Source organism: Emydura macquarii, unplaced genomic scaffold, assembly GCF_026122565.2.
Source record: "Emydura macquarii macquarii isolate MOO-44397 ecotype Brisbane River unplaced genomic scaffold, CSIRO-AGI_Emac_v2 contig_1253, whole genome shotgun sequence".
NCBI classification, from domain to species: Eukaryota; Metazoa; Chordata; order Testudines; family Chelidae; genus Emydura; species Emydura macquarii.
Genome location: NW_027131390.1, coordinates 389,779 through 413,881, shown reverse-complemented (window position 1 = coordinate 413,881; position 24,103 = coordinate 389,779). Strand labels below are relative to the sequence as shown.

At 57.7% G+C, this 24,103-nt stretch overlaps 1 protein-coding gene across 4 annotated transcripts in view; it reads right to left on the bottom strand.

Annotated features, from left to right (window-relative positions):
- Positions 1 to 837: 837 nt before the first annotated feature.
- ZMYM3 (zinc finger MYM-type containing 3) overlaps positions 838 to 24,103 on the bottom strand; it is a 51,130-nt gene continuing 27,864 nt past the window's right edge. For all 4 annotated transcript variants that reach the window (XM_067547944.1, XM_067547942.1, XM_067547946.1 and 1 more), the window contains 17 exons: positions 23,610 to 23,725; positions 21,485 to 21,571; positions 20,929 to 21,079; positions 20,175 to 20,347; positions 19,607 to 19,772; positions 14,998 to 15,056; positions 14,068 to 14,236; positions 12,986 to 13,101; positions 12,628 to 12,802; positions 11,860 to 12,006; positions 10,429 to 10,532; positions 9,404 to 9,572; positions 9,017 to 9,168; positions 4,418 to 4,532; positions 2,922 to 3,176; positions 2,726 to 2,843; positions 838 to 2,128 (listed from right to left, as the gene is read on the bottom strand). In XM_067547944.1, the coding sequence (XP_067404045.1) occupies positions 1,930 to 2,128; positions 2,726 to 2,843; positions 2,922 to 3,176; positions 4,418 to 4,532; positions 9,017 to 9,168; positions 9,404 to 9,572; positions 10,429 to 10,532; positions 11,860 to 12,006; positions 12,628 to 12,802; positions 12,986 to 13,101; positions 14,068 to 14,236; positions 14,998 to 15,056; positions 19,607 to 19,772; positions 20,175 to 20,347; positions 20,929 to 21,079; positions 21,485 to 21,571; positions 23,610 to 23,725 (2,471 nt within the window). In that variant the 3' untranslated portion in view covers positions 838 to 1,929. The remainder of the gene's footprint in view (positions 2,129 to 2,725; positions 2,844 to 2,921; positions 3,177 to 4,417; positions 4,533 to 9,016; positions 9,169 to 9,403; positions 9,573 to 10,428; positions 10,533 to 11,859; positions 12,007 to 12,627; positions 12,803 to 12,985; positions 13,102 to 14,067; positions 14,237 to 14,997; positions 15,057 to 19,606; positions 19,773 to 20,174; positions 20,348 to 20,928; positions 21,080 to 21,484; positions 21,572 to 23,609; positions 23,726 to 24,103) is intronic.

The window sequence follows — 24,103 nt, the reverse complement described above, 5'->3', positions numbered from 1 at the left end:
TGAGAACAGGAAAGGCACCATCACTGCTAGAGGTGAGAGCTTCTTCCAGTGCAGCCAGCGGCTGGAGTGATGGAGCTGGAGCTGGGGCCAGGCCCACCCTTCATTCCAGCCCCTGGTACAAGCTCAGCCTCTGCAGGAGGCTTTGTGAACCCGAGCTGTGGGCTGCTTGGCTGTCCCATGTCCCCCCCCACCCCCAGACAGGGCGGGTCATATTGCCTGGTGGTCTTGGTCTCTGCAGGACCGTACCCAGGCCCATAGGGTAGAGCTCGACCACCTCCCTGCTCCGCTCATAGAAAGGGAGGCCACGACCCTGCTTTCCCCTCCCCACGGCAGCTGGGGCCTGCTCCAGCACTTCATAGATATTCCAGCGCCAGAGGGGCCAGGGCAGCGTGGTTCAGAGGGCTAGCACATGCTGGGAATGACAGCGCCCCGCTGCTGAGCAGAGCTGCCCTGGCAGGTGAGCGGGCACAGCTCTGGGGATGGACGGATGGATGGTGGGGCAGGGAGTGGGGGTGAGGTGGCAGGGATCAGGCAGCAATGCCTGGTGCCAGATATCTGGCGCTGGACAAGGCGACGGGCGCAGAGGCAGCCGGCAGCCCCCGCTGTGCCGCGCTGGATTAAGCACAGCAGCTGCCGGCAGGTTTGCGTCTTTATTTGAAATGAATGGTTCTAGAGACACAAGGTTAGTCCTAACGCCCCATCATCACTACAACAAGACAGTGACTGGCTCACGCTCGACATGGACACGGGGCCCGGGCCAGGCCCCAGAACAATATATACAGGCTCAACAGACACTGCCGAGTCCCATTTACAGCGGATAAAAAACCAGAACAGAACACAAGGGAGGGAGCCAGAGGGATGAGCAAAGCTGGGGGCAGGGCTGAGCACATGGGGAGACCCAAGCAGGCTCCACTCCCCCTTTGGACTGTGGACCCCCCACTGCACGGGAGTCCTGGCCCGGCGCGGCCCCGCAGGATTCTCAGGCCAAGGCAGGCTTGGAAGAGACAGGCCCAGCAGCCGAGTCCAGGCCCAGAGGCTCCCTCCTCCAGCTGATAGCATCAGGCCAGCAAGGGCAGCTCCCTCCATCCTGCTCCATCTTGGGGGCGGAGGGAAGGAGGGGCCCTGGCTCCGCAGCCTGCAGCAAGGAGCCCCTGGGCTCCCAGGCCAGACGCACAGTTCAGACCCCAGCAGCCCGCATGGCTGTTGTGAGCGCACAGCGGAGGGTGAAGTCACAGCTAGTGCAGAGCTGGGGAAAGGGAGACCCCAGGAGCTCTGCTCTTCTGAACGGGAGAAGGGCATGAGCCAGTGTCAGGACAGCCAGGCCGCCCTGGGAACACAGCCCCCTCCAGCAGAGCTGGCCCCGCTGCCTCCCACACGGGAACGGCCCAACCCCAGAGCCAGCCTCCGGGCACGGCCCTGCGACCCCAGCTGGCAAAGCCACTCCCCGGGCCCTGCGCTCTCATGGCTCCCTTCCCCCCTGCTGCGGCTGGGCAGGGAGCCGAGGAGGCTCAGGGCTGCTGCATGGCCCTGCCTGGCTCCGTGGCACTCAAATGTCCCTCCCCCATGGTCCCTCAGCATGGCATCCATGTTACACAGCCCTGGTGAGAGGGGACAGGCAGGGCTGGGGGGCAGGGAAGGGGCCTGGCTCTGCATCGCCACCCTGGGAAGACAAGCAGGCTGGGGTGGGACACGCTCCAGCCAGGCAGAGCACAGGTCAGGCTGCGTGCCAGGGGCTGGTGTGTGAGGGGGACGGCATGGTACTAGCATGGTACAGGCAGGGATGGTCAGAGTCCTATACACCATGGACAGGGCAGGGAGCAGCTCAGCACCTCACCCGCACACCTTACCCCTGGCCAGGCGGGAGCTGGGGAGACCCAGCCCAGCACAGTCCTGGGCACCGCCTGCCTTTGCTCCATCCCTGCCCCGCGCTCAGTCCATGTCCTCATCCAGGCCGCTGCCCCGGCTGTGCTCCTCGTAGATCTCCCTGACGGCCAGGATGCGGTTCAGCATGCTCTCCAGCATGCTCCTGTCCATGGGGATGACCGAGTACCAGAGAGGCGACTCTGCGATGCACGACCGCTCCGGCTGCAGGTAGAAGATGTCGTTCCGGTTCCGCAGGCTCTCGGGACTGTGGCAAGAGGGGGGCAGAGTGAACCTCACCCTAGAGCCCGGCCCAGTCCTGCCCGCCTCACCCACGCTGGAGCCCTTCCCTGCTTCACCCGGTCCCCCCTTCACTCATGAGATAAGCAGTGGGACTAGAGCCCAGCCCATCCTGAGCGTCTGCAGAGGCGGCACCAGCACTTTGGTGTACTGCTGGTCCTTCTCCTGCAGGGTGAGCGCCCAGGAGTCACGTCTGGAGTTCCTATCCCAAGGGGACCCAGGGCAGAGCTCCCTTCCCCGTCCACCACCACCTCCTTCCGCCAGGCCCTCAGGTAAGGAGGGAGGGACGGTGCCCGCCGAGTGACTCAGCCCAGGGCTGTGATCACAGCACTCCGGCAACGACGGAGAGAAATGGGCCCGGGGAAGTGAGACACCAACGCTTGGAGACATGCGCCTCAGGCCTCCTGCTTAGCTGGCATGGCCCCGGAAGGCCATGCTCGGCGTCGGTCTTTGCAAAGGCAGCCCCAGGCTGCTCTGCAACCTCCCTTCCTTTGCTGGGCATGTGGCGCAGCAGCGGACGCGCCCGCAGAAGGGCTGCGGCCCCCTGTCCCTTGGGGCGTCTCACCATTTGGAGAGATAGAATTCATAGAACTTGACTGGGCACCGGAGCGGGTTCATCCTGTTCTCCCGCTGCTCGAGGATAGGCAGCTCCTCCTCTCGCTTCCGCTTCCCCGAGCTGCTGTCTGCAGAGAGAGCCGGGTCAGAGCCAGCGCACTGGGGCGGGGGCGGGGGCAGGGAGACAGACACGCACAGGCCCCTACCTCGCCCTTTTCTCTGCCGCACGGGGGCGTAGTAGCGGATGCTCACCACCTTGGTGGTGCCCCGGGCCGTCGTGCACTTGCGGGACTGGCGCACCACGTTGGTGAAGGACAGCTGCATGTGCTCCTCCGCCGTCTGCAGGCCGAAGAACTTGGTGTTGAAGAACATGAGGGTGTTGAGGAGGACAAAGGGGGAGTACACGCCCAGCTGCTTACACTCCCAGAGGTGCTCCTCCTCCACGCGGGAGAAGACCGTGTCTGCAAGCACACAGCAGAAGAAGCTGGGTCACGCGCACTCACCATCTTGCAGTCTCCCCAGTGAGGTCTGGACTGGCAGGGCGGCTGCAGGGGGACGTGGCTGCCACCCGCAGGGGAACGTCAAGCAGGACACTGGGGTTCTCCCCTGGATCGCTCCCTCCCTGGGCAGGCGGAGCGTGGCTCAGTGGCAGGACAACACCTTCCCTGCCCCAGTGCAGTGGGGCGGCACCAGTGCCAGGGAGGAGCCAGGTCCACGTGGAACAGCCCCCAGGAGCTGGTGCTACAAAGCAGCCATGCTTGCAGCACCCGCTGGTGCGAGGCCGGGAGCTGCCCACTGTACTCCCCGCAGCCAGGACCGCCAACGGCCCAAACTAGACGAACCCAGCGACAGCCCAGCTGGTGCAAGCCCACCCCAAACTAAACCCAGCCCCCCAGCCCCCTCTGGGCTCAGAAGAGAGTGTCACGCACACTGCATGCGCTAGAGAAAGGGAGAGCAGCAGGCAGGACCGGAACTGGCCAACTCCTGCCCCAAACCAGGCACACCGATCCAGCCCAGCAGCCTCCCCCAGGAACGGGCTGCTGGCAGCCAAGAGGCTGGGCCTGGCAGCATGACCGCATCGGGGTGCATGAAGACAACCGCTCCGAGCCTGGGGCCCAGAGTGTGGGCTGCCTGCTGTGGAAAACACGGCCCTCGGGAGCCGGGCACCTCTGAAAGTCTGTCTTCGAGTTATTGCTTGACTATGGCAGGGAGGTCACAACCCTCCGGCCTGGGAACCAGGAACCAGACACGGGTTGAGAGGCCCCCTGGTCTGACACTCCCCTGCTGTGGAGTCTGGTCCAAAGGGAGGCCCCTGTTGTATCTGGACAGAGAAGGTGGTTTCCAGAGGCACCACTAACTCGTGTTCCACCCTCAGCCCATCCTGAGAGGCTGAATCCCAACTGCCTACAACCCCTGGCCCACGTCTATGGTGGGCTCCCCGGGGGAGGTTACACGAGGCTCCAAGATGCAGTGGGGCAGTGGCCTTCCCCCTCCAGGAAGATGAAGAGGAGGGGGGAAGGGCAGGCAGGCCTCAATCTGTGCACTCTGGGGGATCCAAGGAGCCACTTGTCTCCTTTGGCAAACCCCCCAGGAAGCATCCCTGGGGGGTGGCACCTACTTGGCCTCCTCCAGCCCAGCCGGACACTTGATCTTAAGGCTCAGTGGATGCTGGCAGAGGAGTGTGCGGTGCTGGGACACGTACTGTTTGGTAAGAGTGTGGGCTGCCAGCCACTCAGGGACTTGTTCAGCTCCTGCACGAAGGTCAGGTAGTAAAGGTCCGTGAAGATATTCACCATCCGATTGTTCTCCAGCAGGTACTAGAAGGGAGACAACATACGTTCAGTGTATCTGGAGCACGGGGTGAAAGAGTCATTGCTGTAACTGGTTCTTCGACGTGATGCAGACGTGCATTCCACGCAGGCATGCCCAGCTCTCTGGAGCTGCAGAATTGTGCCTAGCAGTACCCAGGGGAGGCAGCACTCGTGCCTCATGTTCAGAGCAACTCCCCTGGTTATGAGGCGGCAGCGCCCCAACCCCCTCAGTTCCTTCAGGCCAAACGCCCAGAGACCGGACTCTGTCCCTTTGTGTCAGGGGGTGGGTGGTGGAATACACGACTGCGTCACATCTCAAAGAGCCGCAGTTACCCTAAGTAACCATGTCTTCTTCAAGCAGCGGGTATTAAGTGACTCACAAGCAGTAACCCCCCAGGAGACGGGGCTTGGAGCCCACCCACACCAGGACTGCAGGACCGCCCTACCAAAACTTGCATCTGCCCTGCAACATGCAGTGATGTCATCATGGTTTGTCAACGTACGTATCGACAACATAGCGCCATGCAGATAACCAACACCGCTAACCCTGAGGAATGCTACTGACAGAACCAGCTTGTGCCTGCTGAGCGGGGTTAGCTGAAGCTATTTCGTATACAGTCTTGATACAGAAAGTTCTCAATTTAGTGACCACCTGTGAAAAGACCGCTTGCCCCTTCATGCGATCTCTGCATGCGACACAAATAGGCGAGGTGAGGGTTAGTTCTGTCCAGACAGAAGGCTAGACATCGCCTGGCATCTAATGGATGAAGATTCTGCTTCCCCCGAAGAAAAACACAGGTAAATATACTGTTGGTTCAAAGGAAACAGAGACCACTTTAGACAGAAATGTTGGGTGTAGTCCTAAAGTCACTCTGTCCTTGGAGAATTGAGGTTAAGAAGGCTCTGCCATGACAGCGTGCCACTCACAGACTCTGTGTGGGTATTATTGACACCAGGAACGCAGTCTTCTGACAGAAAAGCAGAAAGGGACAAGATGCCAAGGGCTCGAACGACGGTCCCATCAAAGCTGCTAGGACCACGTTAAGGTCCCACAGAGGAACCAGCTCTCGGACTGGAGGATGGAGACGAAGAAGTCCTTTTAAGAATTTTGCTACCATGGCATTGGATAAGACTGATCTTTCCTGAATGGGGGGGATGAAATGCTTACATCACTGCCAGCTGCACCCTCAATGAACTGAGTGCACGTCCCGACAACGGAGGGTGCAGCACAGTCAAAGATGTCCTAGAGAGAAGCCACCATTGTGGCACACTGAAAACCACTTCATTTCACTGAATCTGCCCGTCTAGTAGAGGGCTTTCTACTGCTGAGTAGGACCCATTGAAGAGTGGCCAAACACCGCACTTCCTCCTCCTTCAGCCACGAAGAGCCATGCCATGAGATGCAGGGAGCTGGGCGCGGGATGTAAGGTCTGACTGTCGTTCTGTGTGAACAGATCAGGATGGAGAGGAAGAGGAAAGGGAGCTGAGTGGACAGTGTAGGGTCAGAGAACCAGCACTGCCTTGGCCGCACCGGGGCAATGCGAGTGAGCTTGGCCTGATCTGCCTTCAGCTTGAGGATGAGCTGTGGGAGGATCAGGGGAAACTGTACAGCAGAGCCGACTGTCCGTGTCAGAGAGAGTCGGATGGAGGCCCCTCGAGAGCGGAATAGATGGCATCTCTTGTTGTCCCTCATAGCAGAGGTCAGTCGCCAGGATGCCCCAAGCTGCGAAGATGACCCGGAGGATACTTGTCTTCAGGGACCACTTGTGACTCAGGGAAGAATTCCTGCTGAGATGGTCTGCAAGATGATTCTGGACCCCAGGAAAATGGTCGTTTATCAGAGTGACGTTCTCCTCAATACAGAACTGCTGCAGCCTGATTCACAGAACCACAGAAGATGAGGGTTGGCAGGGACCTCAGGAGGTATCTAGTCCAACCCCTGCTCAAAGCAGGACTAACCTCAGCTATATCATCCCAGCCAGGGCTTTGTCAAGCTGGGCCTTAAAAACCTCTAAAGATGGAGATTCCACCACCTCCCTAGGTGACCCATTCCAGTGCTTCACCACCCTCCTAGTGAAAAACTTTTTCCTAATGTCCAACTTAGACCTCCCCCACTGCAACTTGAGACCATTGCTCCTTGTTCTGTCATCTGCCACCATTGAGAACAGCCTAGCTCCATCCTCCCTGGAACCCCCTTTCAGGTAGTTAAAGGCTGCTGTCAAATCCCCCCTCACTCTTCTCTTCTGCAGACTAAACAAGCCTAGTTTCCTCAGCCTCTCCTCATAAGTCCTATGCTCCAGCCCCCTAATCATTTTTGTTGCCCTCTGCTGGACTCTCTCCAATTTGTCTACATCCTTCCTGTAGTGGGGGGCCCAAAACTGGACACAATACTCCAAATGTGGCCTCACCAACGCTGAATAGAGGGGAATAATCACTTCCCTTGATCTGCTGGCAATGCTCCTACTAATGCAGCCCAATATGCCGTTAGCTTTCTTGGCAACCAGGGCACACTGCTGACTTATATCCAGCTTCTTATCCACTGTAAACCCCAGGTCCTTTTCTGCAGAACTCCTGCCTACCCTGTCGGTCCCCAGTCTGTAGCTGGGCATGGGATTCTTCCGACCTAAGTAAAAGACTCTGCACTTGTCCTTGTTGAACCTCATCAGATTTCTTTAGGCCCAATTCTCCAATGTGTCTAGGTCACTTTGTATCCTATTCCTACCCTCCAGGATATCTACCATTCCCCCTAGCTTGGTGTCATCTGGAAATTTGCTGAGGGTGCAATCTACCCCATCCTCTAGATCATTAATGAATATATTTAACAAAACTGGCCTCAGCACCGACCCCTGGGGCACTCCGCTTGTGACCGGCTGCCAGCTAGACATGGAGCCATTGATCACTACTCGTTGAGCCCTATGCTCTACCCAGTTCTCTATCCATTTTATAGTCCATTCATCCAACCCATACTTCTGTAACTTGCTGATAAGAATACTGTGAGAGACAGTACCAAAAGCTTTGCTAAAGTCAAGGTATATAACATCCACCACTTTCCCCACATCCACAGAGCCAGTCACATCTTCATAGAAAGCAATCAGGTTGGTCAGGCATTACTTGCCCTTGGTGAATCCATGTTGACTGTTCCTGATCACCTTCCTCTCCTTCTAGTGCCTTAAAATGGATTCCTTGAGGACCTGCTCCATTTTTCCGGGGACTGAGGTGACTGGTCTGTAATTCCCCGGATCCTCCTCCTTCCCTTTTTTGAAGATGGGCACTTGATTTGCCTTTTCCCAATTGTCCGGGACCTTCCCCAATCACCACAAATTTTCAGAGATAATGGCCAATGGCTCTGCAATCGCTTCAACCAACTCCCTCAGCATCCTCAGTTGCATTGCATCCAGCCCCATGGACTTGTGCATGTCCAGCCTTTCTAAACAGTCCGGAACCTGTTCTGTCACCACTGAGGGATGCTCACCTCCTCCCCATTCTGTAAGGGGTCCACACTTTCTCTGACCTTCTCGCTGCTAACACACCTTTTACTTAAACTACTTAAATACTTGAACTCAGTTTAACACACACTACACTAAGGGCACAAATTAACAATACAGAGGTTGTGAGGTTAGGAACCACACAGAGCTCTGACTCCAGCCACCAGCAGGGAGTAGAGGAAATAGAGATAGAGCTGCCTCAGATAGCTAGGGTGGGGACTGTTAGCACGAGGCATGTGCACCACCTCCTACAGGCACTGCTAGGCACAATTCTCCGGCTCCAGTGTGCTGGGTGCACACACATGTCAGAGGAATATACGGCTGCATCTGTCAAGGAAGAAGCAGACTGCTGCAGAGAGACTCTACCACAGGGTACCAGCAAAACGAACAGGCAGCAGGTTTAAAACAAAGAGAAGGAAGTACTTCTTCACCCAGCGCACAGTCAACTTGTGACACTCCTTGCCAGGGGATGTTGTGAAGGCCAAGACTATAACTGAGTTCACGAAAGAACTAGATAAGTTCATGGAGGATGGGTCAATCAATGGCTACTAGCCAGGACGGTCAGGGATGCAGCCCCATGCTCTGGGTGTCCCTAGCCTCTGACTGCAGGAAGCTGGGACTGGCTGACGGGGTGGATCATGCGATAGATAGTTGCCCTGTTCTGTTCACTCCCTCTGAAGCACCTGGCACCAGCCACTGTCACAGCCAGGACACTGGGCTAACGGACCCTTGGTCTGAGCCAGTCTGGCTGCTCTTCACACTGAGAGAAGTCATACGGCAGGACTAGAGGGAGTTCAGAGAAGGGTGTGGAGAAAGCCCCACGCCCCATCCTCACACAGCTAGATCACAAAGAGCTGCTCATTCCTAGGGGTCATGGGGGGAGCATGTGAGGCTTGGGAAGCCCCTGCCCCTGGGGATAGGGTTGGGGTGGGGAGGGTGTGCGGCCCAGGAGAGATCCCCTTCCAGGCTCTCCCATGGCCTGGCGTCAGGCTGGGGAGCCCCTACCTGCTGGATGCCGAGGCAGAGGTAATAGATGCTGTCTGGCTCGTAGCGCTCGCCGTTGGGCCGTGTTATCTCCTTGACGAACTGGGCAAGGCCATAGTTTAGCTCGGCAGCTGTGCAGGCCAGGATATCCTCTTTGATACGCATGGGCTTGGCTGTGGGGACAGAAGCAGACCAACCTCAGGCAGGAGCTCTCGGGCAGCAGAGTGCACGGAGCTGACTAGGGCACTCCACCCCTGGAGCCTGGCTGTTGGACTCAGGACAGGTCCCTGGGGCTCGCTGCACTCAGGAGCTCCTGCGACTGGCTTCCATCTTTCCCAGGCCCAGGGAGCTCCGCAGCCTGATGCTGCAACACCTCCACAGCAACCCCTGGGCTGGGGCACCACTTACGGCCAAAGCGCAGCTCCTCTCCCTTACTGGACTCCCCGCCTGCGTACTTTGTCTGCACCCAGCACTTCCAGGCATTCACACCATACGAGTAATTCAGTCCCGTGCAGCTGGGTTGGCTGCTCATGGAGTCCCGGGAACAGCTTTCGGAGAGCACCAGACGCTTCTGACCCTGCAGACAAGAGCAGCGTAAGGCTGGGAATGCCAGAGCACACCTGGTGCAGAGGCAGGTGTTACTGACGGTCCCTACGGATTACAGAATGGCCACGGACTCCTAGAAACGTAGGGCTGGAATACCCATAGGAGTAATGTAGGGCAGGATCAGCTGAGACGGCAGCTCTCAGAGAGTTACACAAGTCTGACACTTGTGGCTCAGATGCCTTGTTAGCATTTTTGTTATGCAGGAATATTCCATCCTCCCGGGGGTGCCGAAACAGTCCAGCACAGGCACTGATGGGGCAAAGCACCAAACCCTGCTCCCCGGGTGGGGAGATCAGTTGCAGCCAGGAGATGGCCACCACTCAGACCAGCCCACTCCTGCGCGGCAGGAGCTGCAACAGTGCATGAATTCAACCCCTGAGGCTGCAACTCCAGCAGCAGAGCCAGCAAAGCTCAGAGGGCCAAAGCTCTCCGGGTCAGGGACTGCAGTCGTGCGCTCAGTTGAGCACTTGATCTTCATGCGACATCACCAAGGTTTGTTCAGTGCCCACAACGTCCTGGAGCTGTACAGACGGATACAGCCAGCCCTGAAGCACCTAACAGGTTGACTTGTGTCCAGTCGAACTCAGGACCCCTCTACGATTACAGCCCAGTAGCCTCCCCTTCTGAAGGAAAACCTACAGCAAGAGGGCGCCTACCAGGACATCCAAGGAGAGAACACGCACCCGGGCAGCAAATCTCCCTCGCACAGCTCACCTGCTGACACCCCACATGGCCCTCGCTGAGACCAGAAACCCACAGGGCTCTAGCAGAAATGTCCGCCAGCCGCCCCGGGCCGCTGCAGCCTTGCACACACATGCAGAGCTCACCTTCCGAATGGTGCGAGGGAGGTCTTGATCTGTGGATACGTCGTCTGGCCCCACGAGGCCACAGTCAAAGAGGAAATCCACACTGGGGTTAATGTCCAGAGGGTCTGACAGGAAACAAGGCAACGCAGGACAGTTCAGGAGGGCAGGATTTCCCCAGCCACGCCATCTCCCAAAAGGGACAGAGCCAGCTGGACTAACCTGAATTGCCCATGGCTCCCCACGGGGGGGGGGTGTGTGCGTGTGTGTGCGTGCGTGTTTGTGTGTGTGTGCATGCGCGCGCGTGCGCACGCTCCAACAGAGGTAGATCTCCGAGCACCAGACAATGGCAGGCAGCAGCACTGACAGCGCCGTAGCATACTGCACAATAATAACTGGGCCTCTGGAGGAATTCAGCATCCACCTCCCCGTAGTGGGTTCCCCAAAGGCACCTATGGAGCCAGAGCGCAGATGCCCTGCTATGCCATGGCCCCAAATCCACAGCCAGGCCGCTGCCCCGGCGGGTACAGTGCTTGCAGGCCCTCTCCCTCACGCTCATCAGAGTCTCCCCCTCCTCGACAGTACTCCAAGGACCTCAGACCCAGTCAGCCAGCAGGTGAGTGGAGGAAGTGTCATTGCTGCCTGGGAATGGCTCCTGCAGCAGGTCCCGTTCCCATAGCTCACCCCAGAAGGGGCTATCCTGGCTGCCCTTTGGTGTCCTCCTCTCCTGGGGGACAGTGCCCTGCCCAGGGCTCTAGTGGAGGGGATGGGGAGCCAAGTCTCAGATCACCACTGGGACACACCAAGCAGCAGGCTCCAGTTCACACAGGGCTTTGGAGAGGAGCTATGGCTCCCAAGGTTCTCCTGTCCCCTTGGGCGTCTGGGAGCTGGCTCACAGCCCTGCACCTTGATCAGTCTGCTGTACATTCAGCCCGATCCATGAGCAGATTTAGCTGAGGACAGACCTAACGCAGTACCGGACGGACACCACTCCCATCTCAGCTGTCATTTGGCGCGTCGTTCCTGACCGCCCCTCCCTTCAGGATCTTGTGCTAACCTCACCTGTGTCTCCCTGGTATTGGTACCTATGCCATGGAGTGCACCCCCTGGCCCCTGCTTCCCACTCACTCCCTGCCCCCTTATAGGCTGCGCCCAGGGACCCTGACTTGCCAGGTCCCAGGGTCACACCTAGGCCTGGCTGGCTTCTCTGCAATTGTGCCAACACACTTCAGCACGTTCACTGCCCTCTTGATGCTCGCGATGGAGGGACCAGCTCCACACCCCCAAAGTCACCGGCCCCTTCTGCCTCCAGCTGCCGCTGGACCTGTGTGCCCAGATTGCCATTTGTTTCTTTCAAAGGGACTGTGCCCCTTTAAATGCTGCCTGAGCAGCAGCGGCCCCAGGGCAGTCGGAATGAGCCCCTGCATCCCTGTGTCCTGTGCAGCCTGCTCTTACTTTTGGGGAAGTCGGCCTCCAGGTCCTGGCCAGGCTCATCCAAGACATTTGCCATCTTGACAGCCATGGCTAACACGTCATCTCTCGCTGGCCCAAACAGGTCGCAGTCCTCCAGGAGGCCCTCCGCACTCTGGTTACTCACCAGGTCTGTGAACACAAGGGGAGCTCGTTTGTTCAGAGCGTGAATGTCCCCTCCCTCCTCTGCAAACTTGAGAGGCATATGGGCCCAATGACACCCGCAGAACTGAACACTCTCTTAAGCTGAGGCTCTGTGCTAAAGTGCAGCTGACCTCCCTAGAGCCGTGCTGCTGAGCCTTCTCCGGTGTTCAGAACGGCCTCTCCTAGGAGCCTTCTCAGCTGGAGACCAAGTCAGAGGCTGCAGAGTAGGACTCAAGAACTGCAGCTCAGTTGCATGCTTGGCAATGCTTACCGCTTGTGACCCTGCCCCTCCTGGGTGAGTGTCTCTCCCACGTACAACCCCATTTTAAACGTTCAAGTAAATCATCTGGCTGTTAACCCAGTGCGGTTAGGGCACACGTATGGCACGCCCGTCCCCACCAGACAGGGCTGCAGGCACCGTTCTGCGCCAGAAATGCAGCTCGTCAGGTGCCGGCTCAGTGGCATTCGCCCTCGCGGTGGAGCTCTCCACAGGTAGCGCCCACTCCCCGCACGCTGGAGTACGGACAGATCTGACTTTGGCAGCAGCCAAGCCCCAGGCCAGCTCCTGCGAGGGGATCCCAGGGCACAGGGAATGGTGATGAAACCTACCACACAGGTCTGAGGAGGCCTTGTCCAGCTCCTCAGCCTCTGCGATCATCTCGGCCATGGCCAGAATGTCAGCCTCCAGCGGGTTGGAAGGGATCTTCACCTTCAGCTCCTCGATGGTCTCCACTATCTTATCCGTGCTCTCCAGTGTGGTGGGCAGGAACATTGGCACAGGCACCTAGCGGTCAGCAGGACACCGGCAGAAGTCAGAGGCAAAATACTGCCTCCACCCACCTGACAGCAAACTGGCTCTTCAGGTGCACCCAGAGGCCAGGAGCGGGGAAGGAGGTGGGGCTCAGGTTGGCCCCAGCATGAGAGATTTCAGGGAAGGGGAGCATGAGCAGGTGGGCGTGTTGCTTACCGGGACAGGCATGGAGAAAGGCACGGGTACTTTCTGGCAGTACATATGCATAGGCACAGGCACGAAGATTGGGACGGGGATCGGCAGCACAATCACCTGTGGCTTCCAGTCTGCCTCTGGCACAGAACAAATGCTATGTCACTGCTTTCTGTTGGCTGGAGGGGGACCAGTCTCTCCCGTGCACGCCCCCTTGGCTCTATTCCCTGCAGCACCCCTGCTGGCTGTACATCGCTCACTCTGCCCCGGACACTGGCATCCACTCCAGCACCACCTGGTCTGCATGCACACCCAGGCACCTGCTCCCTCGACTTACAGGCAAATCTGAGACTGTGGCAGATGCATGATGTGCTATTGCTGCAAACCCTCCTCTCCTCAAAAGCTTCTGCCTGATTACCAGGGACCCTCTCCCGTGGCATTGGGATCGCTGGCGCCTCCAAGAAAGGCCGGGACCATTCGGAATGCCATGAGCACATCAATGGCTTGCAAGGAGAGACCTCTCCAGCGGTCTGCCTGAGGCCTGTTGGCGGCACCTCTGCAAAGGCAGGCTGGCTCGATGCTGCTGTCCTCCAGAGCCTTGAGTAGCCAACTTGCCCCCATGACACCGGCTGTCTGGAGTGACATGCCAGAACCCACCTGAGCTGAGAACCCCCTGCCCCCACCAGGCCCTAGAGAGAAGGTGCAGTCCCGTGTCTACGGCAGGGAAGTATGCAGGAGCAGCAGGGGCTAAGCAGTGGGGATCGCTGGATCGGTGGCCAGTTAGACAAGCAGGAGGTACACAATTTCCTGGCTTTCCATAGGAAGGGCTGGGCAGGTTGCAGGGACAGGTGGCACAAATGCTCTAAGCGTGTAGCCTGGGCCATCTTGCCCTGCTCTCCGGTGAAGGAGCAGGCCCCTCCTCTTTGGCTGGCATCTACTGGTGAGTGGCTTCCCCTCCCTCCAGCCTTCCAGCCAGGAGTTACAGCGACTCCCACTCACCTCTCCATTTGGCACAGAGTGCTCAAGGAGTCTCACCGAGGCTCAATGGCACACACTCAGTCTGCAGTCTGTCCCCTCCCATTCCCAGACCCAGCACATGCGCTTACCTGTCTGACATCCCTTGGACTTCATCTCTATCTTGCAGGACACCCCCCGGTTCTGCATCAAAGGTTTGCACATAGCAGCCTTGTTCTTCCGAGGCGTGGCTGGAACTGGCGGAGGTGGGGGCAGTGGGGGAGCTGGGGACATCTGGGCTGAGGAGGTCTTTGCAGACAACTGCCAAGATTCAGAAAGGGACAAGTTTGTGTCCTGTGCTAGCTAACACCTCCTCTCCGCCAACAACCCCCATGGCATGGGAAATGTCCAGTCCTCATAGCCAGGACACTGTCCCCCAGCTCAGGCAGTATCCGCAGACTCCCAGATGCACACCCTGGCTGGCCCACCCCAAGCCAAACACCCCCAGCAGGTTCCTGTATCTACAAACATGGCCGTGCCAGGGAGCCAAGCCCTTGAATGGGCGGCATTGTCCAGGGGTGCAGGCTTGGCCAAAGGAGCAGCAGCTCAGGGGCTGGTGACGGACAAGTCTGAGGCAGTCCGAGCCCCCCAACCAGCAGGGAGCACAGCACCCATCACTGAAGGGTCCAAGGCCTGGGGCAGGGGCGGGACAGGGTCTGGGCATGTGTCAGGCGACGCAGGGAACAAATCTCCTAGCCGTACCCTGACTGCCTTCCCATGGCATTTGTCTGTCCTACTGGGGCCAGTCACCCATTGCCGCTTGCCCCTCAGCAGGAGAGGCAACTGTACTGTCCTCCCCATGGGCTGCTTCCTACCAGCCTGGCTCAGGCTTCTCTGCTCATACACAGGGATGCTGCCTCAGACTCAGATGGGGCCAGTGCCACCTTGGAAACTCTGGCCAGGCCCTAGAATTTGTTACCAACTAAGGAAGTCCCCCCTGGGACAATGGCAGACCTGGTCCGTCTCTGTGCCTCTCCCATGTGCACCCCCAGAACTCACTCCGCCCCCACCTCAGGCCTCACCGTGTTAGTCTCTGCTTTCTGTGCGGAAGAGACAGGAGGTTTTGGCTCTGGCGTTTGACCTGCAAGGGAAAGAGAAGAAGCATTTTTACCCGCTTACACCCTCAGGCTGGCAGGTCCCACTGGGGGGCCTGGACACAGCGGCAGGGCAGGGACTGACGTGCTCTCTGGTTGCTAGTCCTGGACAGTAGCTGCCAATATGTTCCTAGCCCAGTGAGGTCACAAGGTATTAGACCTTAAACATCACATCATTGTCTCCACTGTTGTCTTGCTCTCCCCAGCACTGCAGCCCAGATTTCAGCGCTGGCACGACCCATTCCTGCCACAGCACGTGGGCAAAGGAAAACCCTGCCCTGCTTCCAGGCAGGAATCCAGGCTTTATTCCCAGCTTGACCACTGACCTGCTGTGTGGCCTTAGCTGAATCACTTCCCCTTCCTCTGCCTCAGACTCCCTCTGCAAACCAGGGCAACATCTTTGCAAAGTGCTTTGGGATCCTCAGCAGGAAGGTGGCAGAGAACGAATGATTAGTGCCCCACGTGCACTCCAGGAGCTCAGCACAGCCCGCTCTCAGCACGGCTCCTGTCTGTGGAGGTACCAGCATACCCGACGGGCAGCAGGCAGAGACGGCTGGGCACCAGCCAGACAGCTACTGGCTATGGAGACTCATGGACTCAGCTCATGCGAAGTCCCAGGCCTGCTGCAGGAGCAGCCTGGTGAATACAGTGTTAGCTCCTTCATCCATGTCTCCAGCACGCCCAGACCTCCCCGTCTGGCACTAGCCCGTGCACGCCCGTGGGCAGAGACTGCTGTACATGGCACTCTTGGCTGTCTGTGCAGGGTCCAGCAGAGCCTCAGCTCACTGTGGAGCAGGCGTCACCGAGGGATCGGTCCCTCCGCAGCAGGGCTCCCTGAGCAGAGGAAGGAGCTGCCAATGGCCCGGTCTGGCAGGCAACAGAAGGGCTCATGGGACCAGCACTTCTTGGATGCTTGAACCACACAGATCTTCCATCTCGTTAGGGAGCACAGAGACCTGCCTGCTGGAAATGCTAGCACAGCCCCTTGATGAGTCCAGCTGGGGGGAGAGCAAGTCCTGGCCCAAGACTTGCCTGCCCCAGAACCTGCAGGTCTTGCATGGGACCCCAGTGCTCTTACATCCCACCTCTCAGCAGCCAGCCCAGACTGACCGGGGCCCACAACCTACCTGCCTCCAAGAGACCATGGCTGTGAGCGGGGAAGGCCTGGGCTGTGGGTTTGGGTGACAGGCATCTCCGCAGTGGAGGAATCAGGAGAAAGACCCCTCCTGGCCAAGGAGAAAGGACCCTCTGCCTGTGGGGCCAGGGAGCCCAGAAGGTCCCTCACAGAGCCCCGCACGCTAAGTGACCAATCCCCCACCTTCTGGGTCAGGTGCCCATCTGAGGCCGCACGGTGGCTGGCTCTTGGGTTTCATCCTGCCCTCAGGTCAGGGGCTCTCAAAGCCCCATTTGTGAGGATTGCTTCTTCTGCGTAGGAAGGTCTGGCCTGTCAGAGAGGGAGGAAGTGCGGTAGGGCCTTTTGGAGAGCCTGTACTTCCCCGTAAGAGCCTGTCCTCTGTGAGCGAGGCTCCTCACACACGGGTCTCCCCAGAGCCACACTGGGAAGCACTGATGGTTACAGAGACTCAGCCCAAGAAAGGCAATGGCCACCTACAATTGGTTAAGCAGTTCTAGGGTCACCAGCTGTTCAGAGCAACGGAAGGGCCCAAGGGATGAAGAACTCTGGAAAAGCACGAGTCACAAGGGCCTGAGAGGAGTGAGAAACCAGTGCCTGCGCCTGGGACGGACCTGGAATCGGGACTGCACAAGACTCCATTCACACAGGTCCTGATTTCAGGTCTGGCCCAGGCACAGCCGCTGGTTTCTTACGACTCGTGTTCTTCATCCCTCTGACCTTGTGGCTCTTCTTCTCCATAGCACTGGGCAAGAGGGTGTTGGTACCACAGAACCGCCAGGAGCCCTGCTGATATGAAACATCTCATCTGCACAGGGCTGCTGGAGCTGCCCTCCCTTCCAAAACACACGTCCTGCAGAGGAGCTCTATCCTGCTGCCTCTTTGCTCTAGCAGGCCACTCTGGGACAGGCACGACACCCTCCAAACCTGGGATCCATGGGGCACTCTGCTGCAGGCCTGAACTCCGCGGCCTGCCTATCACTATCTGGTTAGTTACTATGCACGGTTGGCTTCTGACCTACCCGTCTCCTGAGACCTAACACCTGCCCAGCTCGTCTTGGGGATCAGGGCAGCAGTCAGATCCTTCGAGCCTTTCACGTCCCGTGCTGAGAAAACATCCTGGTCAAGTCCTAGCCTCCTTTCACGAGGCTCCAACGCCCCTTGGTGAGAGCTGAGGGCCCTCAGCTGCCGTGGCTCCTTGGCTGACATACGAATGGCACTGCTACCAGAGTGCTTGGTGCGTTTCAGATGAGCTGCCTTGTCACCCTGTCCCAGGGGATAAAATATAGCAGCAACACTGGGGATGGGCTGGATGATTAATGGGCTGTGGGGAGAGAGGGACTCTTCCTGCAGGTCTGTGCTGCACGCAGCAAGGCCAAGGAGTGTGAAATGGGTCCTCCCCAAAGGTCCAGAGGGTGGCAAATGGCTTGCTTGGCCAGAAGGCTCTCGTGGGGGCGCTTCATAGGGCAGAACTGGAGGCCCCTCCTCAATATGCAGCACCTCCAGGGCGAGGAAGGAGGTGGTGGGGCTGCAGTGCCTTCAGGACGCGGAAGAGTCCATGTTACCAGATATGGACAGTGCAGCGCTCAGCTTCACCTGTGGCTAGGCGAGATCAGGGCTTCGCAGACAATGCTGCTGACCTGGGAAATGGCAGGTGTAACACTCGCCCTCTGCCGCAGGAGCCTGATGCCTCTTGCCAGGCGGGATCCTCAGCTTCCAGATGTCTTCATGCCAGGCGGGGCAATGTGCTTCGTCCAGATTTCCACAAGTTCCTGGCAGCATGGGTCATTCCAGCACACAGGCCCTGCCCTCGGTAGTGGGGGGCCTTGTCCACGCTCCTGGCCTTTGCTGTTCAAACATGCTTTATGTGGGGTGACCCCTACACACCCCTCAGAGACTTCACCGGCTACAGAAAAGGCTGCTGCTTATCGCGTGCTGCTTCTCACCAGGAGCACATGCCGCAGCTCTGCTGTGAGCTGCCTTCCCACCCACCTGGTTTATGGGGCCGTTCGAGCTGCAGTGCTGGGGCCATTCGCTGGCAGCAGAGCCTGGAGACTTCGGGCAGAGTTCTCAGAGCGAAGGGCCCTGGTGCAGGTGAGCCAGGGATCTGTACCTCCAGGACCCTCTGCAGGGAACGTTAGGGTGCTTGTGGCAGCAGGCGAAAGGGCTATTTGGCAGCAGTCAGAGCCGCGTCTGAAGTCCAAGGCAATTAATCGCTCTGCATCACAAATGCACCACAAGCTCCGGGCAGTTTACAACTAAACTACATCAACTGAGTAACACAGGAGGAGGCTGTGGGCCCAGGAAGAGCCAAGCAGACAAGGCCACAGCAGTGATCCCGGACAGGGGAGAGCTGTGTCCCCTCACGATAACAATCAGCACCTTCCGTCAGCGATCCCAAGGCACTCTGCAGTCTTTTACCACTGATTGACACAGGCTAACTGCAGGAAAGGGGCGCCGGGCAGAGGGAATCCAGCCTCCCACTGGAACTGCAACACAGGCGTATCCAGGACACTGGGGTTAACAACCCCGGCACTGCAACACAGGCGTATCCAGGACACTGGGGTTAACAACCCCGGCACTGCAACACAGGCGTATCCAGGACACTGGGGTTAACAACCCCGGCACTGCAACACAGGCGTATCCAGGACACTGGGGTTAACAACCCCGGCACTGCAACACAGGCGTATCCAGGACACTGGGGTTAACAACCCCGGCACTGCAACACAGGCGTATCCAGGACACTGGGGTTAACAACCCCGGCACTGCAACACAGGCGTATCCAGGACACTGGGGTTAACAACCCCGGCACTGCAACACAGGCGTATCCAGGACACTGGGGTTAACAACCCCGGCACTCCCGCAGCTGCCTGGGATCTGCTGCCTGCGAAGGCCTCCATGTTGCGGCTGATTGAAAGAGCAGCACCTCCAGCAGCGCAGCACAGTGCCCTCTAGCGTCCTGAGCCCACCTACAGCATCACCAGCTCCACTTCCTGCAGCACCCGGCTGTTCCTGGAGCTCTCCCATCCAAGCACTGACCTGGCCCAATCCTGCTTAGTTTAGAGATCTGAGGGGGTCAGAGTGCGGGGGTGGTGTGGGGCTGCCGGGGGATTATTCATCAAACCACACAGTCCCTAACCCTGCAAATCAAGCTCCCCGCTGGCAACTTGAGGTAAGAGGCTGGAGGTTCAGAGTCACCCGTTAAATCCCTGAGCATCCTCACTAAGGGTGAGCGCTACAGGCAGCATGCTGGCACGGCTCCTCCCAGCCGACCGTGTGTGTCATAGAACCACAGCCGCTGGAGATGGAGACGCCCCATTGGGTCCCACTCAGTCCATCCCCCCAGGGCCAGTGCAGGATTGTTCCCTAGTGTCTCGTCCAGGCCCCTCCCTCCTTCCTACTCACTGTTCAGCAGGCTCTCGGGCCCTTTCTGCGTGTCCAAGTTGGGCTGGTTCTGTTGATTGTAAAACCGCAGCAGACACTGCTGGTTGCAGAAGTGTTTGATTTGCCCGCGCCAGTGGATGGTTTCCAGCAGCTTCCCCTGACGCTTGCAGGCATGGCACCGAGCTGCCTAAAGCCCCGAGTGGTAGGAGACACAAACAACCAAGTCACTAACCACACTCACTCTGCGCGCAACACAAACGCTCTTCGGAGAAAGGGGGACACATGGCAAGGTGCTGTGAGCTTCCCTGCAGGAGCACCCTGTCAGAAGCAGCCAGGGCCTCCAGCCGTGCCAGCATCTCCACACCATTAGCTGCAGACTCCAGCACTGTGAGCTCTGGCAGCATCGGCTGTGAGCTGCCCCACTGCAGTGTCCCGTCACTCCAGCTAGGGACTCCAGCCGTGCCAGCTTCCCCGCAGCAGTGCCAACCACAGACTCCAGCAACAGGAGCTCCCCCGAGCAATGCCCAGTTATCTAGATGAAGTGCCCACAGCAGCACTTTCGCTCCGGGCTGTCAATGCCAATACTGACCTTGAAGTACCATAGCAAGTATTTGCTCTTGCAGTCTTCACTACAGAAATCCCAGGTGCTGCCCTCCAGCTGCTCGGTGACCGCCCGTTGGCAGGTCTGGGAACAGTAGGTGCAGGTGATGCAGCACAGACCCAGGTTCTTGGTAAAATCCTGTTTGTAAAGAAGCACACACCCTGCGGAGAAACAATAGGAGTGAAATCTTCCCAGGATGCACTGGGGGACTCCCTGACCTGAACAAGACCAGAAGCCAGGTGTGTGAAGACACAACAGAGCACAACCTTGTAGGGAACAATCCTGCACTGGCCCCAGGGGCTGGGACTACATGGGACCTCCAGGGGATTTGCCATCTCTCACCTCTTTGCTCCTAGGAAGAGTGTGACTCCAAACAAACGCCTCCAGCCTCCTGTGTGCAGGAACCTGCCAGGCAGGACAAGGTCAGGCCAGGCCAGCCCAGGTGCAGGAGAGCAGACGTGTGTTGACAGGAGGTGCAGAGCTGCCACCTGCTGTTTCCCCCAACCCTCAGACAGAGAAAAGCAATGAGACAGCCCTCCCCAAGCAGACACTGGATGGCAAGGCCTTCGCCCCAGGTGCTGGCAGACAGGAATCCATCCTGGAATCAGCCTCCCTGCACTACATGGCCAGGCCTTTGCCCTGGCAGGAGAGACTTCCCTTCATTCCACTACAAGGTCTCTGCTTTCCACAAGCCAGGTGGCCAGCGGCAGGTGCTTCCCTCTCCCACGCTCCCTCCACCTACCTTCGCTGCAGAAGTTCTTCTCAACGCCGGAGAAGCGGATCTTCTCGTGCAGCAGCTTCTCTTGCTTGCAGTGCTCACACTGGGATACCACTCCACGCAGCCGCTTGAAGTCCTCACAGCAGTCCTTGCAGCAGAACTGGTACACTTTGTCCTGCCAAAGAGACCGCTGCCTGGGTCAGCCAGGCTGGCCGGGTAATCCTATGCTGGCTAGGAAAGCAGGAGCGGAATCACAGCGCTGGGTAGACAGAGTCACAACGTACACGGCACAGGAACTGGGCCAAGAGGGACTTCTTCTGCCCTCGCCCCTGAACCCAGCCCAGCCTGTGCCCTGAACACCAGGAGAGTAAAACTCAACGCAGTGTCTTCCGCAGCCACCGCTACAGGGCTATGGCTAACCAGCCCAAGAGCTCTTCCACTGCCCAGGGGTGGCTCCACTCCTCCTCCTCCTCCCCCCTCTTCAGAGCAGGGAAAGGAATCAGAGGAGGCTCTGCAACCCCTCTGGTTTGGGCCTCAGCCATTATGCACCAGTGGACAGGGCTATGCTGTCCCTTCTCACCTGCCAGTCCAGAATCTCTGGCTTCCCACTGAAGAGATTGTGACAATAGTGACAGTTCAGGTGGATTCCCCCTTCTGGGCTGGTGCGCTGCAGGGGACAAAGGGAGAAAGGTAAAGGAGGAGGGGCACGTAGGGGGCAGATGGTACTCATCATGCCCTCCAGCTGGTGCATTCCTGCCCAGCCCAACCACACCCCTGGCCAACATGTCCCCATCCAGCACATTCAAACACTCAGCGTTTAAGGCCAGAAAGGGACCATTAGAGCATCCAGTCTGACCTCCTGGTTATGAAAGGCCATTACATTTCACTGAGTTACCCATCTAACTTGGGTTCTGTTGAAAGCAGATCTTCTGCACAGGCCTCCAGAGCCTGATGTGAAGACATAAGGAGATGGTGAATCCACCACTTCCCTGAGCAGTCTGTGCCAACAGTTCATCACCCTCACTGGACAATTCGTGCTTAATTTCTAATCTGAATGTGTCTAGCTTTGGCTTCCCGCCATTGATTCTTGTGCTGCCTTTCTCTGGTAAATCAGAGAGCCCTTTGGTGCCCGGTATCGTCTCCCCAGGAAGGTATCTACACAGTGTCAGCAACTCACCCCTCAATTGTCTTTTGGACTGGCTAAACTCATTGACCTTGAAGTCTCTCGCTGGCAGACATTTTCTCCAGCCTTCAAATCATTGCTGGGCTCTGTTCTGCACCCTCGCCAATGTTTCAACGCCCGTTTTAAGATGTGGACACCACACCTGGATGCAGTACTCCAGAACCGGCCTCACCAATGCCTTAGTCAGAGGTAAAGTCCCATCTGAGCTCTCTACTTACCAAGCCCGTTTATACAACCAAGGGTCACATTAGCCCTTTTGCCACAGCATTGCACTGGGCATTCCTGTTCCACTGCTTGTCCGCTCTGACTCCTAAACCCTTCCCAGCATCCCTGCCTTCTAGGACACAGTCCCCCTCACCATTCTGGACACATGGTCTGCATTCTTTGTTCCTAGATGCATGAACTTGCATTTGGGTTTATTAGAACAAGTTATTTGAATGGGCTCTACTTACCAATCAAATCAGATTGCTCTGTATGACTGCCTGTCCTGATCATTATTTACCACTCTGCCAATTGGTGTCATCCACACATTTTATCAGCAAGATTTTATTCTTACTATACTGACAGTGGTGAACAACATGGGCCTAGTACGTCAACCCACTAGAAACATCCCCATTCAGTGGTTCTCTACTGACAACCGCTTTTTGAGACCTGTCCATTTGCCATTCTTAATCCAGTCAACATGTGCTTTATTGATATGGTATAGCTGTCACTTTTAATCAGAATCTTGTGTGTCACTATGACACATGCCTGACTAAAGTCTAACTATATTGTATCTACACAGTTCTCTTTGATCGGGCAAAGCAGATTTGTGTGACAAGACCTATTTCCCACAATGACTGGCATGACTCACATTCCCACCCTTTCATTCTGTATGGACTGACTGATTTCTGTGTTTGCTTTTCCAACACTTTGCCAGGGACTGATGTCAGGCTAACCAGGCTATAGCTCCTCAGGTCATCCCGCTCGCCCTTCCTGACCACTGCAGGACACTAGCTCTCTCTCTCTTCCACGTCTTCTGGCATTGCCTCAGTATTCCAAGAGTCACTTAAAAAGGAATGTCAGTGGGCCAGAGATCTCCTCCACCAACTCTTCCAGGACTCTGGGTCCACGTTATCTGGGCCTGATCGTAAAATGTTTATCCTTAGTAGATGCTCCCCAACATCCTCCTTATTTACTAATGGACTAGAAAGTAGTTCTCTTCCACCCAGCCCTGTGCCCCTATGCCCTGCCCCCAGCAGACCACAGGGTCACACTGTATGAATCGCCACTCAGCATTCAAGCTGGCACAGGCTGCAGTCACAGGAGTAAATTACAATCAGCTTCATCTTGCACCCAGCCAAAGAGCAGAGGGTGGGGCCAGCACCAGGGTTACTTGTGAATACCACCCCTGCAACTCCTAGGTCCCAGCTGGGACTTCCCAGCATGCCCTCTCTGTAGCAGTGCCGGGAAGCAGCAGCCTCTGCTGGGAGAGGAGAGGGGACTCCAGGACCCTTCCCTGACAGGAAGCGTGTTTCAGTACCTGGAATTTGGTCCAGCAGCTGGGGCTGCAGAACTGGTACACCACCCGGTCAGTCTTGTTGTAATAGCAGGGCTCAGACAGGCTCTTTCTGCAGAAGCTGCAGGGTCTGGCTGGACCTAGCGAGACAGAGACAGGAGACGGCAGTGGCAGCAGTGTGGCAGGTGGGACTGGAGGCAGAGGGTGGGCTGCACGTTTCCGTGCCCGTTCACTCTTTTTTCCAGTCTGTTAGAGTGGGCCTGGCAATCCCAGGAGAACAGGGACGCTGAGCTTTGCCAGGGCAGAAATGCTGCCTCAGGGGACAGGGATGCAGCATGATTCCAGCTGTGCAGCTCGGTGCCCCACCCTAGCTTACCTAGGGGCATCTTGGGAAAGCAACTCCCAGCATTTGTATCACTCAGCTGCACCCCAGGAGGCGGAGCCCACGCACGCACAGCTCCTGTAACAGCACCCACTGGTGCCCCTGTAATTGACGTGACAATGCCAGCGCTCCATGG